The sequence below is a fragment of the Aethalodelphis obliquidens genome, unplaced genomic scaffold, assembly GCF_003676395.1.
Source record: "Aethalodelphis obliquidens isolate GAN/ISIS:26980383/991018 unplaced genomic scaffold, ASM367639v1 scaffold71, whole genome shotgun sequence".
Taxonomy (NCBI): domain Eukaryota; kingdom Metazoa; phylum Chordata; class Mammalia; order Artiodactyla; family Delphinidae; genus Aethalodelphis; species Aethalodelphis obliquidens.
In genome coordinates, this window is record NW_020838015.1 from 8,501,584 (window position 1) to 8,516,641 (window position 15,058).

Sequence of the window (15,058 nt, forward strand, 5' to 3'; positions counted from 1 at the left end):
TGGACTTTGTATTACTCAGCCCTGCATTCTTAAGATCTGTCTGTATTGCCATGTGTATGTTAGTGCTTTGCTTCTAGTTGGTCCCAAAGACACCATGGGGTGTGCCTACTGCCTTTTACTTAATGATTCCCTCAAGGATGGATACCTGTTTTTAATTTTGGTGTGCTGAAATTCATCACTTTTTGTCCTATAACCTTTCCTTTCAGAATCTTCTCTATTCCTATCTCTGGATCACAAAGATTGTTCTCACTCTATAGTTTTACCTTTTGCTTTCACATCTTTAAATCCATCTAGAGGCCACTTTTGAATATGTTATAATGTAGGTTCTGGTTTTATTTTCCTCCATATAGTGGGCAGTTTTCCCAGTACAGCCCCCCAGATACTTACTTTGTAAGTAGTCATCTCATCCTCTGAAACAGGTCACAAAGATCTATAAAATTCGTTTAAAGGACATAAAAATCTGAATAAACCAAAATACAGGTCTTTGGTATTCCTTTTTTTAAAATTGATATATAGTAGATGTATAATATTATGTAAGTTTCAGGTGTGCAGCATAGTGATACAGTTTTTAAAGATTATATATTCCATTCATAGTTATTATAAAATACTGGCTATATTCCCTACGTTGTACAATATATCCTTATAGCTTATTTATTTTATACATAGTAGTTTGTACCTCTTAATGCCCTACCCCTATCTTGTCCCTCCCCTCTTCCTTTTCCCCACTGGTAACCACTAGTTCTCTAATCTGTGAATTTGTTTCTGTTTTGTTATAGTCATTACTTTGTTTTAAGTTTTAGATTCCACATATAAGTGATATACAGAATTTTATCTTTCTCTGACTTACTTCATTTAGCATTAATACCCTCCAAGTCCATCCATGTTGCAAATGGCAAAATTTCATTCTTCTTTATGGCTGAGTAGTATTCCATTGTATATATGTACCACATGTTCTTTAGCCATTTATCTGTTGATGCACACTTAAGTTGCTTCCATATCTTGGCAGTTGTAAATAATGCTGCTGTGAACATTGGGGTACATGTATCTTTTTGAATTAGTGTTTGCATTTTTTTCAGATATAGACCCAGGAGTGGACTGTTTTTAGTTTTTTGAGATGCCTTCATACTGTTTTCCACAGTCGCTGCACCAGTTTACATTCCTACCAACAGTGTACGAGGGTCCCCTTTTCTCCACATCCTCACCAACGTTTGTTGTCAGTGTTCTTTTTGATGATAGCCATTCTGACAGGTGTGAGGTGATACCTCATTGTGGTTTTAATTTGCATTTCTCTGATGATTAACGATGTTGAACATCTTTTCATGTGCCTCTTGGCCATCTGTATGTCTTCTTTGGAAAAATGTCTATCAGGTCTTCTGTCCCTTTTTTTTTTTTTTGCGGTACGCAGGCCTCTCACTGTTGTGGCCTCTCACATTGCGGAGCACAGGCTATGTCTGAATTGCAAAAAGCAGTAGCTCTCGATATCTTTTGAACAGAACGTTGCTGACAACAGGCAGAAGTGGAATTCAAGAGGGAATCTTATGCTGGAGAAAGAAACATTGTTGCAATAATTCAATTCTGTCTTCTTTTTTTCTTTTTTTTTTTGCGGTACGCAGGCCTCTCACTGTTGGGGCCTCTCCCGTTGCGGGGCACGAACCCGTGTCCCCTGCATCGGCAGGTGGACTCTCAACCACTGCGCCACCAGGGAAGCCCCTTCTGTCCATTTTTAAGTTGGGTTTGTTTGTTTCTGTTTGTTTGTTTGATATTGAGTTGTATGAGCTGTTTATATATTTTGGATATTAACCCCTTATTGGTCATATCATTTGCAAATATTTTCTTCCATTCAGTCGGTTGTTTTGTTTTGTTGATAGTTTTCTTTGCTGTGTAAAAGCTTTTAAGTTTAATCTGGTCGTGTATTGTTTGTTAAAGTAATTCCTAGATGCTTCAGTAGTTTTTATTCGCATCTTGTCTTTTTATTTTCCAAGCTGGTATTTACTGGGGTAGAAGAAAGCTGTTGGTTTTTTTAAGTTATCTTATCTCTGCTGTGTTCCATTGTTATTTCTACTCATTCATTGTTGACTTTGATGGTCTTTCTAAGTAGTTAGCCATGTTGTATACAAACCAATCCTGGCTTTTCTTATTTCTTTTTCCTCACTTATAGCACTGATCAGGACTTTTGATACCATGTTAAATAGTATCTGTGATGCTGATTAAGATTCATTTTAGTTAAGAGTCACAAGTATAGATTCATTTTGGTAGGTTGTAACTGAAAATCCAAAGAATAATGGCTTAAACAATATAGTTTATTTTCTTTCCCATAAAGGACATCTGCAGACAGACAGTCAGTCCAGGCCTGATAGGCAGCCCCTTTTGTTTAGCCATCAAGTGTGATGTGTACTGTAGGCTTTTAGAATATAGTCTTCAATAAATCAAGAAAATTCTCTAGTTTTAGTTTGCTAAGACTGAACAGAAATGAGTATTGAACTTCATAATTACATGCTTTTTTCCCTCCTTTTGTCCATCAACTTCATAAATTGCATTCAATTGCATCCTTGATATTATTGAGATATACCCTCCTTGATCATGGTATGTATGTGTATGTTTATAACTTCTCATTTTGAAAAAACCTCAGATTTACAAAAAAAAAATTGCAAGTACAACAAACTCCCTTAATCCTCTACCCAGAACCACTAATTGTAAACATTTTGCCACATTCGCTTTACCTACCTACAAGCCTACTCCTTCCTCCTTCCCCCTCTTTTTTCTCCCCTCTCCCTTTTCTCCTCCCCTCTCCCTTCCCCTCTTCCTTCTCCTTCCCTCTACCCCTCCTCCACTTTCTATACATAACATTTTTTTCTGACTCATTTGAGTTAGTGGCAGACATGACCGGTAAGTACTACAGCATGTTCGTCCCGCTTTCTCTTTCATAATCACAGGATGCTTATCAATATCAAGAAATTTAACATTGATACAATACTTTTGTCTTAAAGTCTATATTCAGATGTCATCAGTTCTTCCAAAAATGTCTTTTATAGCTGTTTTTCCCTAATCCAGTATCCAATCCAAGATCACACATCACATTGAGCTACTTTGTTTTTTAGTCTCGTTTAATCTGGAATAGTTATTCAATCTTTGTCTTTTATGAACTTGATGTTTAAAGAGTACATGTCGGTTGTTTTGTAGATGTTTCTCAATTTGTGTTTTTCTAATGTTTACTCATGAATTTTTGGAAGAAAAATTATTTAAATAATGTGTATACTTTTAAAACACTGTTACATTTAATTAGATAATTGTTTTATTTAGGATATTTGCATCTGTGTCCATCAGTGATGGGGTCCTATAATTTCCTTTTCTGGTATTTATCTGGCATTGAATCAAGGTGGCCTCATGACATGAATTGGGCATCTTTTGCTATTTCTCTGCTTATTGGAGGAACTCATAAAAGACTTATCTGTCCCTTGAAAATTTGGTAAAACTCACCTTTAAAGGGGCCTGGGTTTTTGATTATCATTTTGTATACTTCTGCCAATTATGGCATTTTATGTTTTCCAGAAATATACTCATTTTGTGGAGATCCTCTTATATTGTGATTCAGTCCAGCTTCCTAGAAATGTATTATGAATGGGGACTACCTTTGGAAGGTATTTAGTCAAAGTGCTCTGTGGCCAATGAAAAGTATCCCTTACTATCTAAATCTTTTCCCTTCCTGAGTTTAGATAGCAAGAGTTCAGTATCCAAATTTATTTGGTTTAGATGCTGGGTGTCAGTTAAGGATTTCATCTGAATATTTATTCAACTCTATTCGGTTGTTTTGGTTTTTATTTTGTTTTTTGTTTTTTGTTTTTTGTTTTTTTGGCTGTGTTGGGTCTTTGTTGCTGTGCGGGGGCTTTCTCTAGTTGTGGCGAGCGGGGGCTACTCTTCATTGCGGTGTGCGGGATTCTCATTGCAGTGGCTTCTCTTGTTGAGGAGCACCGGCTCTAGGTGCGCGGGCTTCAGTAGTTGTGGCACACGGGCTTAGTAGTTGTGGCGCATAGGCTTAGTTGCTCTGCGGCATGTGGGATCTTCCTGGACCAGGGCTCGAACCCGTGTCCCCTGCATTGACAGGCGGATTCTTAACCACTGCACCACCAGGGAAGTCCCCAAATCTGTTCAGTTCTTAGATTCTGATAACTAGAGTCCAAATATCGAGGAATACCTACATTAAGCAACAATGAAAAGCATTGTTCATATCAAAAACCTTAAAAATACTCATATCTCTCACACCAGCTGCTTCTTGTCTAGGCATTTATCATTAAGGAAACAATTTGGGTTCTAAGCCAAGCTCACAAGGACAGAGACTTCATTTTGTTCACAGCAGTATCCTCAGCACCTAGAATAGCACCTGACACATAGCAAATGTTACATTACTATTTGTTGAATGAATAAATGAATGAACAATTTTGAAAAATTGCAAACCAACTGAAATGTCTGGAAACATTTTATTTTTCCCATTTGTTAATTACCTTTTAGCTTTTTGGGGGTTTTCCAGTATTTTATTATGAAATTTCAAGCATACAGCAAAGTTGAAAGAATTTTACAGTGAACACCTCTATATCCATCCACTGGATTCTACCATTAACATTTTATCATATTTGTTTTATCACATGTTTATTTGTTTATGGTATTTTTTATACTCTAGATATTTAAAATTTTTTATGAAGCCAGATTTATCTTTTTTTTAAATTTTATGACTTCTGGGTTTTGCCTTACTTATAAAGGTCTTCCCCATTCTTGAGGTAATCAGTTTTTTCTTACATTTTCTTTCTAATATTTTTAAGGTGTCTATTCAGGGACTTAAATTTTTGATCCATCTAGAATTTACTTGGTGTAAGAAATGAGGTAGATAAACAACTTTATTTTCTTAAAGGTCAACAAACTTTTTCTGTAAAGGACCTGATAGTAAATATTTTTTGGCATCGAAGACCATACAGTCTGTCACAACCAGTCTGCGGAAAGCAACCACAGACAATATGTAAATGAACAGGTATAGCTGTGTTCAAGAAAACTTTATTTAGGTGACTGAATTTGGCCCCCTGGCTGTGGTTTACCAATTCCTGAGCTAGACAGTTATCACAACTAGTATTTATTGACTAATCCATTTTCTCCTTGTTCATTTGAATTGCAACCTTTGCCTGATTCTAAATTTCCATATGTGTGTTTGTGTACTATGAACTCTGATTTTACCGGATCTGTCCATTTGTGTTTCAATTGCTCCACCTTTATAATATGTTTTAATATTTGGTGGGGTTCCTCTCTCCATCATTAGTCTTTTTTTAAACAGAATTTTCCTGACTCTTCTCTAAGTTGTTTCTTGTCCTTTGCTGTTATAAACAGTGTTGCATTGAGAGTACTGTTTCTGTATGTGTGCAAGTGTATCAGTACATTAAATTCCCAGAAGGAGAATTGGGGGTCAGAGAGTATATAGATTTTTAGTTTTGCCAGCTATTGACAAATTCTCCTCCATGAGGATCGTTCCATTTTCACTCCTACTACCAATATGAGAGTGCCTATTTCCCATACAGCCTTGCCAACAGTTTGTTGTCAAACATTTGGACTTCTGCAGGTTTGTTGAGTTAAAAACATTCGATCACAGATCTTCCTTACAGAAGAATTCCAAATAATATATGTAGATACTCCCCACTCTAAGAAGTAGAGCTTAATTTTCCTCCTCTTGAGTGTGGGTTGATCTTAGTGACTCGCTTCTAAAGCATAGAGTGTAAGAGAAAAAGAAACTTTACAGCGGAGAAACCGGGCAGACCCCACCATAACCAGATGATCAAGTTCAGTGTCACCAGTGGTAAGTCACATTGATAGCATGCCCCTGAGATCTGATGTGATCAGAAGGGCACCTCTATTGTATTCTTCAAAAAACCATAACTGACCAGTATGCTTCAAAATTGTGTCAAGGTCATAAAAAAACAAGGCAAGACTGGGAAACTTTCACAGGCCAGAGGAGACTAAGGGGGCATGATGACTAAATGCAATGTGGTATCTTGGATTAGATCCTGGAACAGAAAGGGGATAGTAGTGGAAAAACTGGTGAAATGCTAATGAAGTCTACAGTTTAGTTAACTTTTTAGTTCTGGCAAATGTACCATGGTTCTCTTCACATTAGAAGAAACTGGGTGAAAAGTATATGAGAATTGTATTATCTTTGAACTTTTCTGTAAATCTAAAATTATCATTTCTTTTTTTTTTTTTTTTTTTTTTTGTGGTACGCGGGCCTCTCACTGTTGTGGCCTCTCCCATTGCGGAGCACAGGCTCCGGATGAGCAGGCTCAGCGGCCGTGGCTCACGGGCCCAGCCGCTCCGCGGCATGTGGGATCTTCCCGGACTGGGGCACGAACCCGTGTCCCCTGCATCTGCAGGCGGACTCTCAACCACTGCGCCACCAGGGAAGCCCAAAATTATCATTTCTTAAAAATAAGTTTGACTTTATCAAATTAGAAACTTTTATACATCAAAGAATGCTATTCAAAAGAACGAAAAGACATCCCACAGAATGGGAGAATGTGTTTGCAAATCATATATCTGATAAGGGATTAACACCCAGGATATATAAAGAACTCCTACAAGAGCAACAGAAAAACCTAATTCAAAAATGGGCAAAAGACTTGAATAGACATTTCTCCAAAGAAGATGTATAATTGGCCAATAAGCACATGAAAAATGCAAAATAACAAGTGTTAATGAGGATGTGGAGAAATTGGAAGCTTTGTGCATTGCTGGTAGGAATGTATAATGGTACAGCTGCTATGGAACACTGTTTGGCAGTTCCTCAAAAAATCAGTTACCATAGGATTCAGCAATTCCACTCCTGGGTGTGTACCCAAAAGAACTGAAAGCAGGGACTCAAACAGATACTTGTACACCAGTGTTCATAGCAGCATTATTCACAATATCCAAAACAACCAGTAGGTGGAAACAACCCAGGTGTCCATCAAGAGATGTAGCATATACCATACATACATATATGGCCATAAAAAGAAATGAAATTCTGATGCATTCTACAACCTGAACCTTGAAAACATTCTGCTAAGTGAGATAAGCCAGACACAAAGGGACAAATGTTATATGAGTCCACTTTTATGAGGTACCTAGAATAGGCAAACTCATAGAGACAGAAACTAGAGTAGAGAGTGCCAGGTGGTGTGGGGAATTATTGTTTAATTAGAGTACAGAGTTTCTGTTTGGGGTGATGAAAAGGTTCTAGAAATAGATAGTGGTGATGACTGTACAACATTTTGAGTGTACTTTGTGCCACTGAGTTGTATACTTTAAAATGGTAAAGTCCTTGGGCCTCCCTGGTGGTGCAGTGGTTAAGAATCCGCCTGCCAATGCAGGGGACACGGGTTCGAGCTCTGGTCTGGGAAGATCCCACATGCCGCGGAGCAACTAAGCTTGTGCACCACAACTACTGAGCCTGCGCTCTAGAGCCCACATGCCACATCTACTGAAGCCCACGCACTCTAGAGCCTGCGCTCCGCTACAAGAGAAGCCCGTGCACTGCAATGAAGAGTAGCTCCCACTCACCACAACTAGAGAAAGCCCGCGTGCAGCAACGAAGACCCAACACAGCCAAAAATAGTAAATAAATAAAAATAAAAAAATTTATTTAAAAAAATGGTAAAGTTCTTGTTATATATATTTTATCACAGTAAAAATGATTTAGGAAAAATATACAAAAATAAATTTTAAGTGTTATAAAAATGACCTATCCAGTATAGTTTTAATTTTCATCTTTCATTATGAGTGAGATAGAGCATCTTTTCAAATATAAACCATCTGTACAGTTGACCCTTGAAAAACATAGGTTTGAACTGCATAGGTCCACTGATACACAGATTCTTTTCAATAGTAAATACTACAATGCTACAGGATCCATGGTTGAATCTGAGCATGTGGAGGAACCACAGATACAGAGGCCTGACTATAAGTTATACTCGGATTTTCAACTGAGCAGAGGGTCGGTGCCCATAACCCCTGCATTGTTCAAAGGTCAACTGTATTATTTTCTGTGAATTCAGTTCCCTTTTTCTTTATCCCTTACCTTTTCCCTGTTTATTGTTTGTCTTGACTTGGCTTTTGACGGTTTTTGTTTTTTCCAAGCAGAAATGTTTTATTTTTATGTAGTCAGATTTAATAGTCTTTTCTTCTGTGGCTTCTGGATTTGGGTCATAGTTTACCCCATTTCAAGATTATCAAAAAACTATCTTGTGTTTTATTCTTCTTTTCCTCTATGGTTTCATTTCTTCCATTTAAATCTTTGACCCATTTCAAATGTATCCTGGCTTATATGTGTGAAGTATAGTCATAAGATCTTGCACATGTCTAGGTATTTAACCTTTTTGATGCAGTGATCCTTGGGATCTTCCTATTTCTGAACAGTGGCTCTCTGAATACAAGCACAATATTTATTTCTGTGTATTAATTTTGAACCCAGCATCTTTACTGATTTATCTTATTATTTATAATCAGTTCTCAGTTGATTCTCTTAGGCTTAGGCAGATACATCCTCATATCATCTACAAGTAATGGTAATTTTACCTTTTCCTTTCCAGCTCTTAATCTTTTTTTTCCTTTGTTTAATTGTTTAATAGCGAGTATCTTAGAATAATGTTAATAATGGTGTGGATAATGGATATTCTAGTATCATTTCTGACCACGATTGGGATCCTGCTAGTAGTAGTCTATGGTGATGTCCATTTTTGTCTTGTTTTAAGTAGATATGTATTGGTTGCTTTTAGAATACTTTTAGAGGGAGTTTCCTGGTGGTCCAGTGGTTCCTCAGTGCTCTTTAGAGTCATTATTTTATCAAAGAATAATTATTGGGCACCTGCTGAGTATTAGGCACTAAGCTAAGCTTTGGGGAATAGGGCAGTGAACCGAACAGGTGGTTCCCTCATCTCCCAAAACTCAGTCTAGTAATTTTTTTTTTTTTTTGCGGTACGCGGGCCTATCACTGTTGTGGCCTCTCCCGTTGCGGAGCACAGGCTCTGGACGCGCAGGCTCAGCGGCCATGGCTCATGGGCCCAGCCGCTCCGCGGCACGCGGGATCTTCCCAGACCGGGGCACGAACTCGCATCCCCTGCATCAGCAGGTGGACTCTCAAACACTGTGCCACCAGGGAAGCCAGTCTAGTAATTTTTTAAATCATCAAAGAAATGCACATTAAATCAATGTTGAGATAATTATTTTACAGTTATTGCAGTAGGAGAAATTTTAACAAAACAGCTGCCAGGGGCTTCGCTGGTGGTGCAGTGGTTAAGAATCCGCCTGCCAATGCAGGGGACACGGGTTTGAGCCCTGGTCCAGGAAGATCCCACATGCCGCGGAGCAACTAAGCCCATGTGCCACAAATACTGAGCCTGCGCTCTAGAGCCCACCAGCCACGACTACCGAGCCCATGTTGCTGAAGCCCGCATGCCTAGAGCCCGTGCTCCGCAACAAGAGAAGCCACCGCAATGAGAAGCCCGCGCACCACAACAAAGAGTAGCCCCTGCTCGCTGCAACCAGAGAAAAGCCCACGCGAAATAAATACATACATACATACATACAATGAGAAGCCCACGTACCGCAACGAAGAGTAGCCTCCTCTCACCGCAACCAGAGAAAAGCTCACGCGAAATAAATACATACATACACACAATGAGAAGCCTGCATACCTCAACGAAGAGTAGCCTCCGCTCGCCGCAAGCAGAGAAAAGCCCACGCAAAATAAATAAATACATAACTACATACAATGAGAAGCCCGCGTACCGCAACGAAGAGTAGCCTCCGCTTGCCGCAGCCAGAGAAAAGCCCACGCGAAATAAATACATACATACATACATACAATGAGAAGCCTGCGTACCGCAACAAAGAGTAGCCTCCGCTTGCCGCAGCCAGAGAAAAGCCCGCACAAAATAAATACATACATATATACATACGTGCAAACAGACAGCTGCCAGTGCTAGCAAGGTGACCGTGGAACAGGGGTGCAGGGTAGCACAGTGCACGATGAGGTGGAAGGAAAGAGGTCAGCAGGGACCTCATCCCGCAGGACCCTGCAGACCTTGTAGGACCTTAGTGAGCATTTTGGTGTTTTGTAAGGAGCAATGTGGTTGGGCTTGATTGACTTTGCCTTGTGAAACCCTCACTCACATTTGGGGTATAGAGAGTAAACTAGGGGAGGCCTGGGTGGAGGTGAGGAGACCAGTCGGGGTTCCACATCTAAGGGCCCAGTGAGGGAATGGAGAGGTGGGGAAGGGAAGGAGAGAAGTGGGTTGAATTTGAGGGAGAGGTGGGAGCCAGTTGGCCCCACGGGGTCAGCATGTAGGGATCCCTGTCAGGGGTTGGGGCTGAGGGTCTAGGGAGGGGGGTGGGTGGGGTCACTCTCACCTCTTGCACCTTTCAGAAAGGATTGCCCTCTCTTCCCTCCCCATCCTTCTTTCCCCAGAGGGGGTCGTGGAGACAGGACTGGCCGTTACGGAGCCGCCGATCGTTCACAGGATGATGGTGGGGAGAACCGCAGCCGGGATCACGACTACCGGGACATGGACTACCGCTCATATCCCCGCGAGTATGGCAGCCAGGAGGGCAAGCACGACTATGATGACTCGTCCGAAGAGCAGAGTGCAGAGGTGAGGGCAGGGGAGGGCCAGCTCCTGCAGGGCCTCTGTCTGGCTGTAGCACCGTGTGCAGGTAGCTCTCAGCTCCCATGCCTTCAGACTGTGCTCGGTGGCTTTGCCTCACCTGGAGGGTCTGTCCCCACTCCCCTCTCTGAGGGCTCCTCTCCCAAGTTGGGTCTCCCTAACTTCCACGTGCTTGGCTCTATACTTCTGAGGGCCCCTGGCCACCACCTGTCTCCCTTCTTCCCTGTTGTTCAGGGTTCACTGCAAGCCCTATACTGCCTGCTCCCAGCCAATTTGGGGACCCGGCATCTAGGGTTGGGAGGGCACTTGGATATCACCAAGCAAAGCAGCTCTGGGGGGCTGACCGTGGGCATTCCCAGTGGTGGCAGAGCCTCTAGACAGAAGGGGAAGTCCCCTCAGGCCTCTACTTTGAGCTCAGAAGCTAGCCATTTCCATGTTGTATAGTTAGCCCTGGCCTGAGTGGGGAGGCATGATGTTCACCATCAGGGAGCCCCCATCTGACGGGAAGCAGCAGCCTTGCCTTACGGGAACCCCAAGTTGAGGGGGCGTCAGGGCCCTGGTCCACACAAGCAGACAGCTCTCCTTTCCAGTGGGAAGCAGAGTGTGGGCTGCCGGCCACCCTCTGGGGGGTCCAATGGAAAGACCCCTGTGGTGAGCAACCAAGCTTCCTCGATGGCAGCTGTGAGCTGTGCCTGGATGTCTCCAGGGCACTGGCTGGGCCCTGGGTGGACCAGGAAGAGTGGAGTGCTGAGTTATCTGGCCTCCGTGAGGGCAGGAGGGGTGTGGACCCAGGCCTGGCTTGCTTAGTCCTGAAAGGATGGTTTGGGCAACGCCCAGGAATCCAGTGACCACACCCTGTTAGGAGAGAGCCTGGTGGTGATGGAGGACTGGCCAGGCAGAGGATCAGGGACCGGAAGGCAGCGCTGTAGCCCTCGCACCTTTGCCAGGCCCTGCTGGCTGGCTCTGGCTGAGGTCTTAAGCTATTCCTAAACCCACGACTTGGTGGCAGGGCCCAGGCTGGGAATCTTAAGCGAGGTGTGGCCTTCCATGGCACAGGGAAAAATTGTGCACATGCTAGCTGAGCTGGCGAGGGAGGAGGGGGGAGAAACAGAGCAGGGTTTAGTGTGCCAACCCCAAATGGTCTCTTCCCAAGGAGGTTTTAAATGGTGTCTGGTCACCTGTCTGTGGGAGTTCCTCTCCCACACCAATACTGCCACCGGCCTCTCCCCACTCCCCACCAAAGCAGCCCCCAAAAGCATCCTGGGGAGAATCTCCAACCCCAGAAGGGTTGCAGTCCAGGGCCTGCCCACATTGCCTGCCCCAAGCCTTTAGCCGGAGCCCGCCCACCCCTGGCTTTCAGAGCCTGCCTGCCTCGGAGAGCCAGCGGCCAGCTCCTAGGCCCACCCCAGACTGACTGCCCGTCTGGTGTCTCTCGTCTCATTCTGTTGGCCAGGATTCCTACGAGGCCTCCCCGGGCTCCGAGACTCAGCGTAGGCGGCGGCGGCGGCACAGGCACAGCCCCACCGGCCCACCAGGCTTCCCCCGAGACGGCGACTATCGGGACCAGGACTATCGGACCGAGCAAGGGGAGGAGGAGGAGGAGGAGGAGGAGGAGGAGGAGGAGGAGAAGGCCAGTAACATCGTCATGCTGAGGATGCTGCCACAGGCAGCCACTGAGGATGACGTACGTGCCCCCCGTGTCCCTGGGCAGGTGGCAGAGCAGGAGGCCAGGCTGGGTCTCCTCCAGGGCCCTCAGCTTCTCCCTTACCCCCAACCTCAGCACTTTTCATGCCTTATCCCCACTAGCTTCTGTCCGCCAGCACTGATCCGTCCCCCGATAGGCCTTGTTGTCTCCTAGTCTGGAAGGGAGGAGCGTTGGATAGGCTGACTTGGCCCAGGGGCTGTGGTGGTGGGTGGGGGAGGGAACAGAGCATTCCTTCTGCACATTCCACTGGCCATCCATCCATTCTGCAAATGTCCATCAAAGGCCAGATGCTCACCAGTCCCAGTGCCAGATATTTCTGGTGACAGAGATGTTGTGGAGACCCTGCAGCCTGGGCGGTGGGGTGGTTCCCCGTGGGATTTTCTGAGGTTTTATTCTCATTCCCCGCCCTCCACCCTCTTTTGCCAGCAGCATCAGATCTCCTCACTGGCACGACCACAGAGCCTTGGGTTCTCCTTTGACTTCATTGCTGCTGCAGCCTTCCCACCCTGTTTTCCTGTGTGACGTTCCCTCCGATCCTCCTCCCTTCTCGTGCAGACCTCTCCTAGAGAGCAGGAAAACCCCAAGTGGGCCACTAGAACAGCCTCCTCACTAGCCTCCCCAGTTCTCCGCCTCCTCCCCACTGCCCGTGAATTCTCTGCTCATGTCTCCTCTGAAACCTGCTGGCTGCCTATGTTGTCGCAGAGAAAACCCCACCCCACCTGTGTGCTTGAGAGCTTTCAGGTCTGGCCCACCTGCACTGTTCAGGGTCAGACGGTAACTGAGTGCTGACATCTGTGGAGGATTTATCACAGGGTGGGCCACATGTCAGGTCTGATTTAATCTGCACAGCCACCCTGTAGGGAAGGTACTCTTTGTATTTTCATTCTACGGATGAGGAAGCCAGGCCCCCAGCAGTGAAGCAGTTTGCCTCAGGTCCCACAGCCGGTGAGTGGCACAGCAGAGTTGGGGTCTGAACCTGGACAGCTGAACCCCAGAGCCCACATTCTAGCTGTTTCCTGAGCTCTCCCTGAGTGTTAGCAGTTCTGATCTGCTCCTCTGTGTCTTTCTTTTTCATCCTTGTATGTGTATGTTTAATTTCCCTTTTGTTGTTGAACCTGATGAGGAAACAGGCCCAGAGGCATTAAGGCTGCTGCCCAAGAATGCCCAGCACAGGCTCCCAATCGCTTGCGAGAGGCACCACTGGCCTAGAGACTCTGCCTCGCCTGGTCCAAATCCCAAATTGCATCTGCAGCTTCCCTCTGGCTTAGGTCATCCAGGAAGCTTTCCAAATCCCACGGCCATGCCTTTTGGTTTCCACCCCAAGTTACTGCTCCATTTATGGTCTAGCACACATGTTTGGGGTTTGCTCAGTCCCCAGTCCTTCCCAGTTTCGTACTTTTTGTCATGGGTCTCTCTTGATGCAAGCCGGAGGGCAGTCCCTTTGCAAAGGGCCAGAATTGCTTGCCAGCTTTCCTTGCTCTGTGGCTGCACCAAGCCTGTTGTCAGACCACCCCTGCCCACCATTCTTGAGCTGCTGGCTCGCTTGCTCTCTTGCTGTTCTCCATCCCTGAGGGTCGTTATGCTGCCATGCTTCACCTTGCACCATGCCCCTTTTTTCATTTGACTCACTCTGCAAGTCTGGGGCTGAAAGCTGAGACTGGGTACTGGTGTGGGGCTGGGGCTGTGGTCACTTGGGGGAAAGCCCTGAGAGAGGGAGAGGAGACAGTGTGTGAACATCCCCTATGACCCTCTGGGGTCCTGGAGGCCTCCAGCCAGCCTCAGGTACCCAGTAGCCCCCTCGTGCTGAGCTTGCTCCAATCCGTATCGCCCCGTACAGATCCGTGGCCAGCTGCAGTCCCACGGCGTCCAAGCACGGGAGGTCCGGCTGATGCGGAACAAATCCTCAGGTGAGCTTTTGTTCTAGTACCTTCCTCTTCCACTGGCCAGCCTCAGCCTCCGAGTCTCCCTCCTGCCTCTGCCTTTTCCCTCACCCTCCCTACCCTGCCTTCCTGCCACAGCTGGGAATGGGCAGCTTGGGGGTACCCTCTTCTTCTCTCCCCCTCATCCCACTCTCCTCACAGCTCCGGCCAGTAGCCTCTTGTGCGAGGCTGTCAGGGAGGGGGTGCAGCTCTGAGATGAGCTGAGTGCTCCCCGGGGGCAGGGCCAGGGCCAGGCTCCGGGGAACCTCCTCTTTGGGACTCTGAGTATCTGAGATGGTCACCCTGTCCCCCCAGTAGCCTCCCTTCCCTCCCCTTTCTTCTCCTTCCCCTGCCCCTTGCTCTCCCCCACATTCTTCTGGTAACAGCCTCTGACCAGAAAGAGGTCTGACACGGCCCCACCCATGTGTCCCAAGAGGGGAGGCAGGGGATGGCTCTTGTCCAAGGGTGCATCCCAAGGAGCAGCCAGGATCGCTGGCCTCGCTTGTTCCCTCCCTCCCTCTTGCAGGCTGCTTGGAGCTGGCCTGAGGTTAGTAGGGTGGTGGGGGGTTGTCTCTGCAGGACCTCTGGCCCAGGCTCCCCAGGGCAGGCACAGTGGGGCCTCGTTCTGCCTGGGCTTCTCTCTGCATCTCTCAGTCTCTCTCCTCCCCACGCCTCCATCTCTCCATCTCTCTCTCTCTCCATCTCTCTCTCTCTCTATCTCTCTCTCTCTCTCTCTCTCTCTCTCTCTCTCTCTCTCTCTCTCT

General features: G+C 45.5%; 1 protein-coding gene across 12 annotated transcripts in view; it reads left to right on the forward strand.

Annotated features, from left to right (window-relative positions):
* RBM10 (RNA binding motif protein 10) overlaps positions 1–15,058 on the forward strand; it is a 29,695-nt gene that overhangs the window by 4,009 nt on the left and 10,628 nt on the right. For 5 of the 12 annotated variants that reach the window (XM_027091343.1, XM_027091342.1, XM_027091341.1 and 2 more), the window contains exons 3-5: positions 10,433–10,658; positions 12,124–12,354; positions 14,213–14,282. In XM_027091343.1, the coding sequence (XP_026947144.1) occupies positions 10,433–10,658; positions 12,124–12,354; positions 14,213–14,282 (527 nt within the window). Of the gene's footprint in view, positions 1–3,549; positions 3,639–10,432; positions 10,659–12,123; positions 12,355–14,212; positions 14,283–15,058 lie in introns of all 12 variants that reach the window. The other 7 variants (XM_027091344.1, XM_027091352.1, XM_027091353.1 and 4 more) reach the window with 4 other exon arrangements.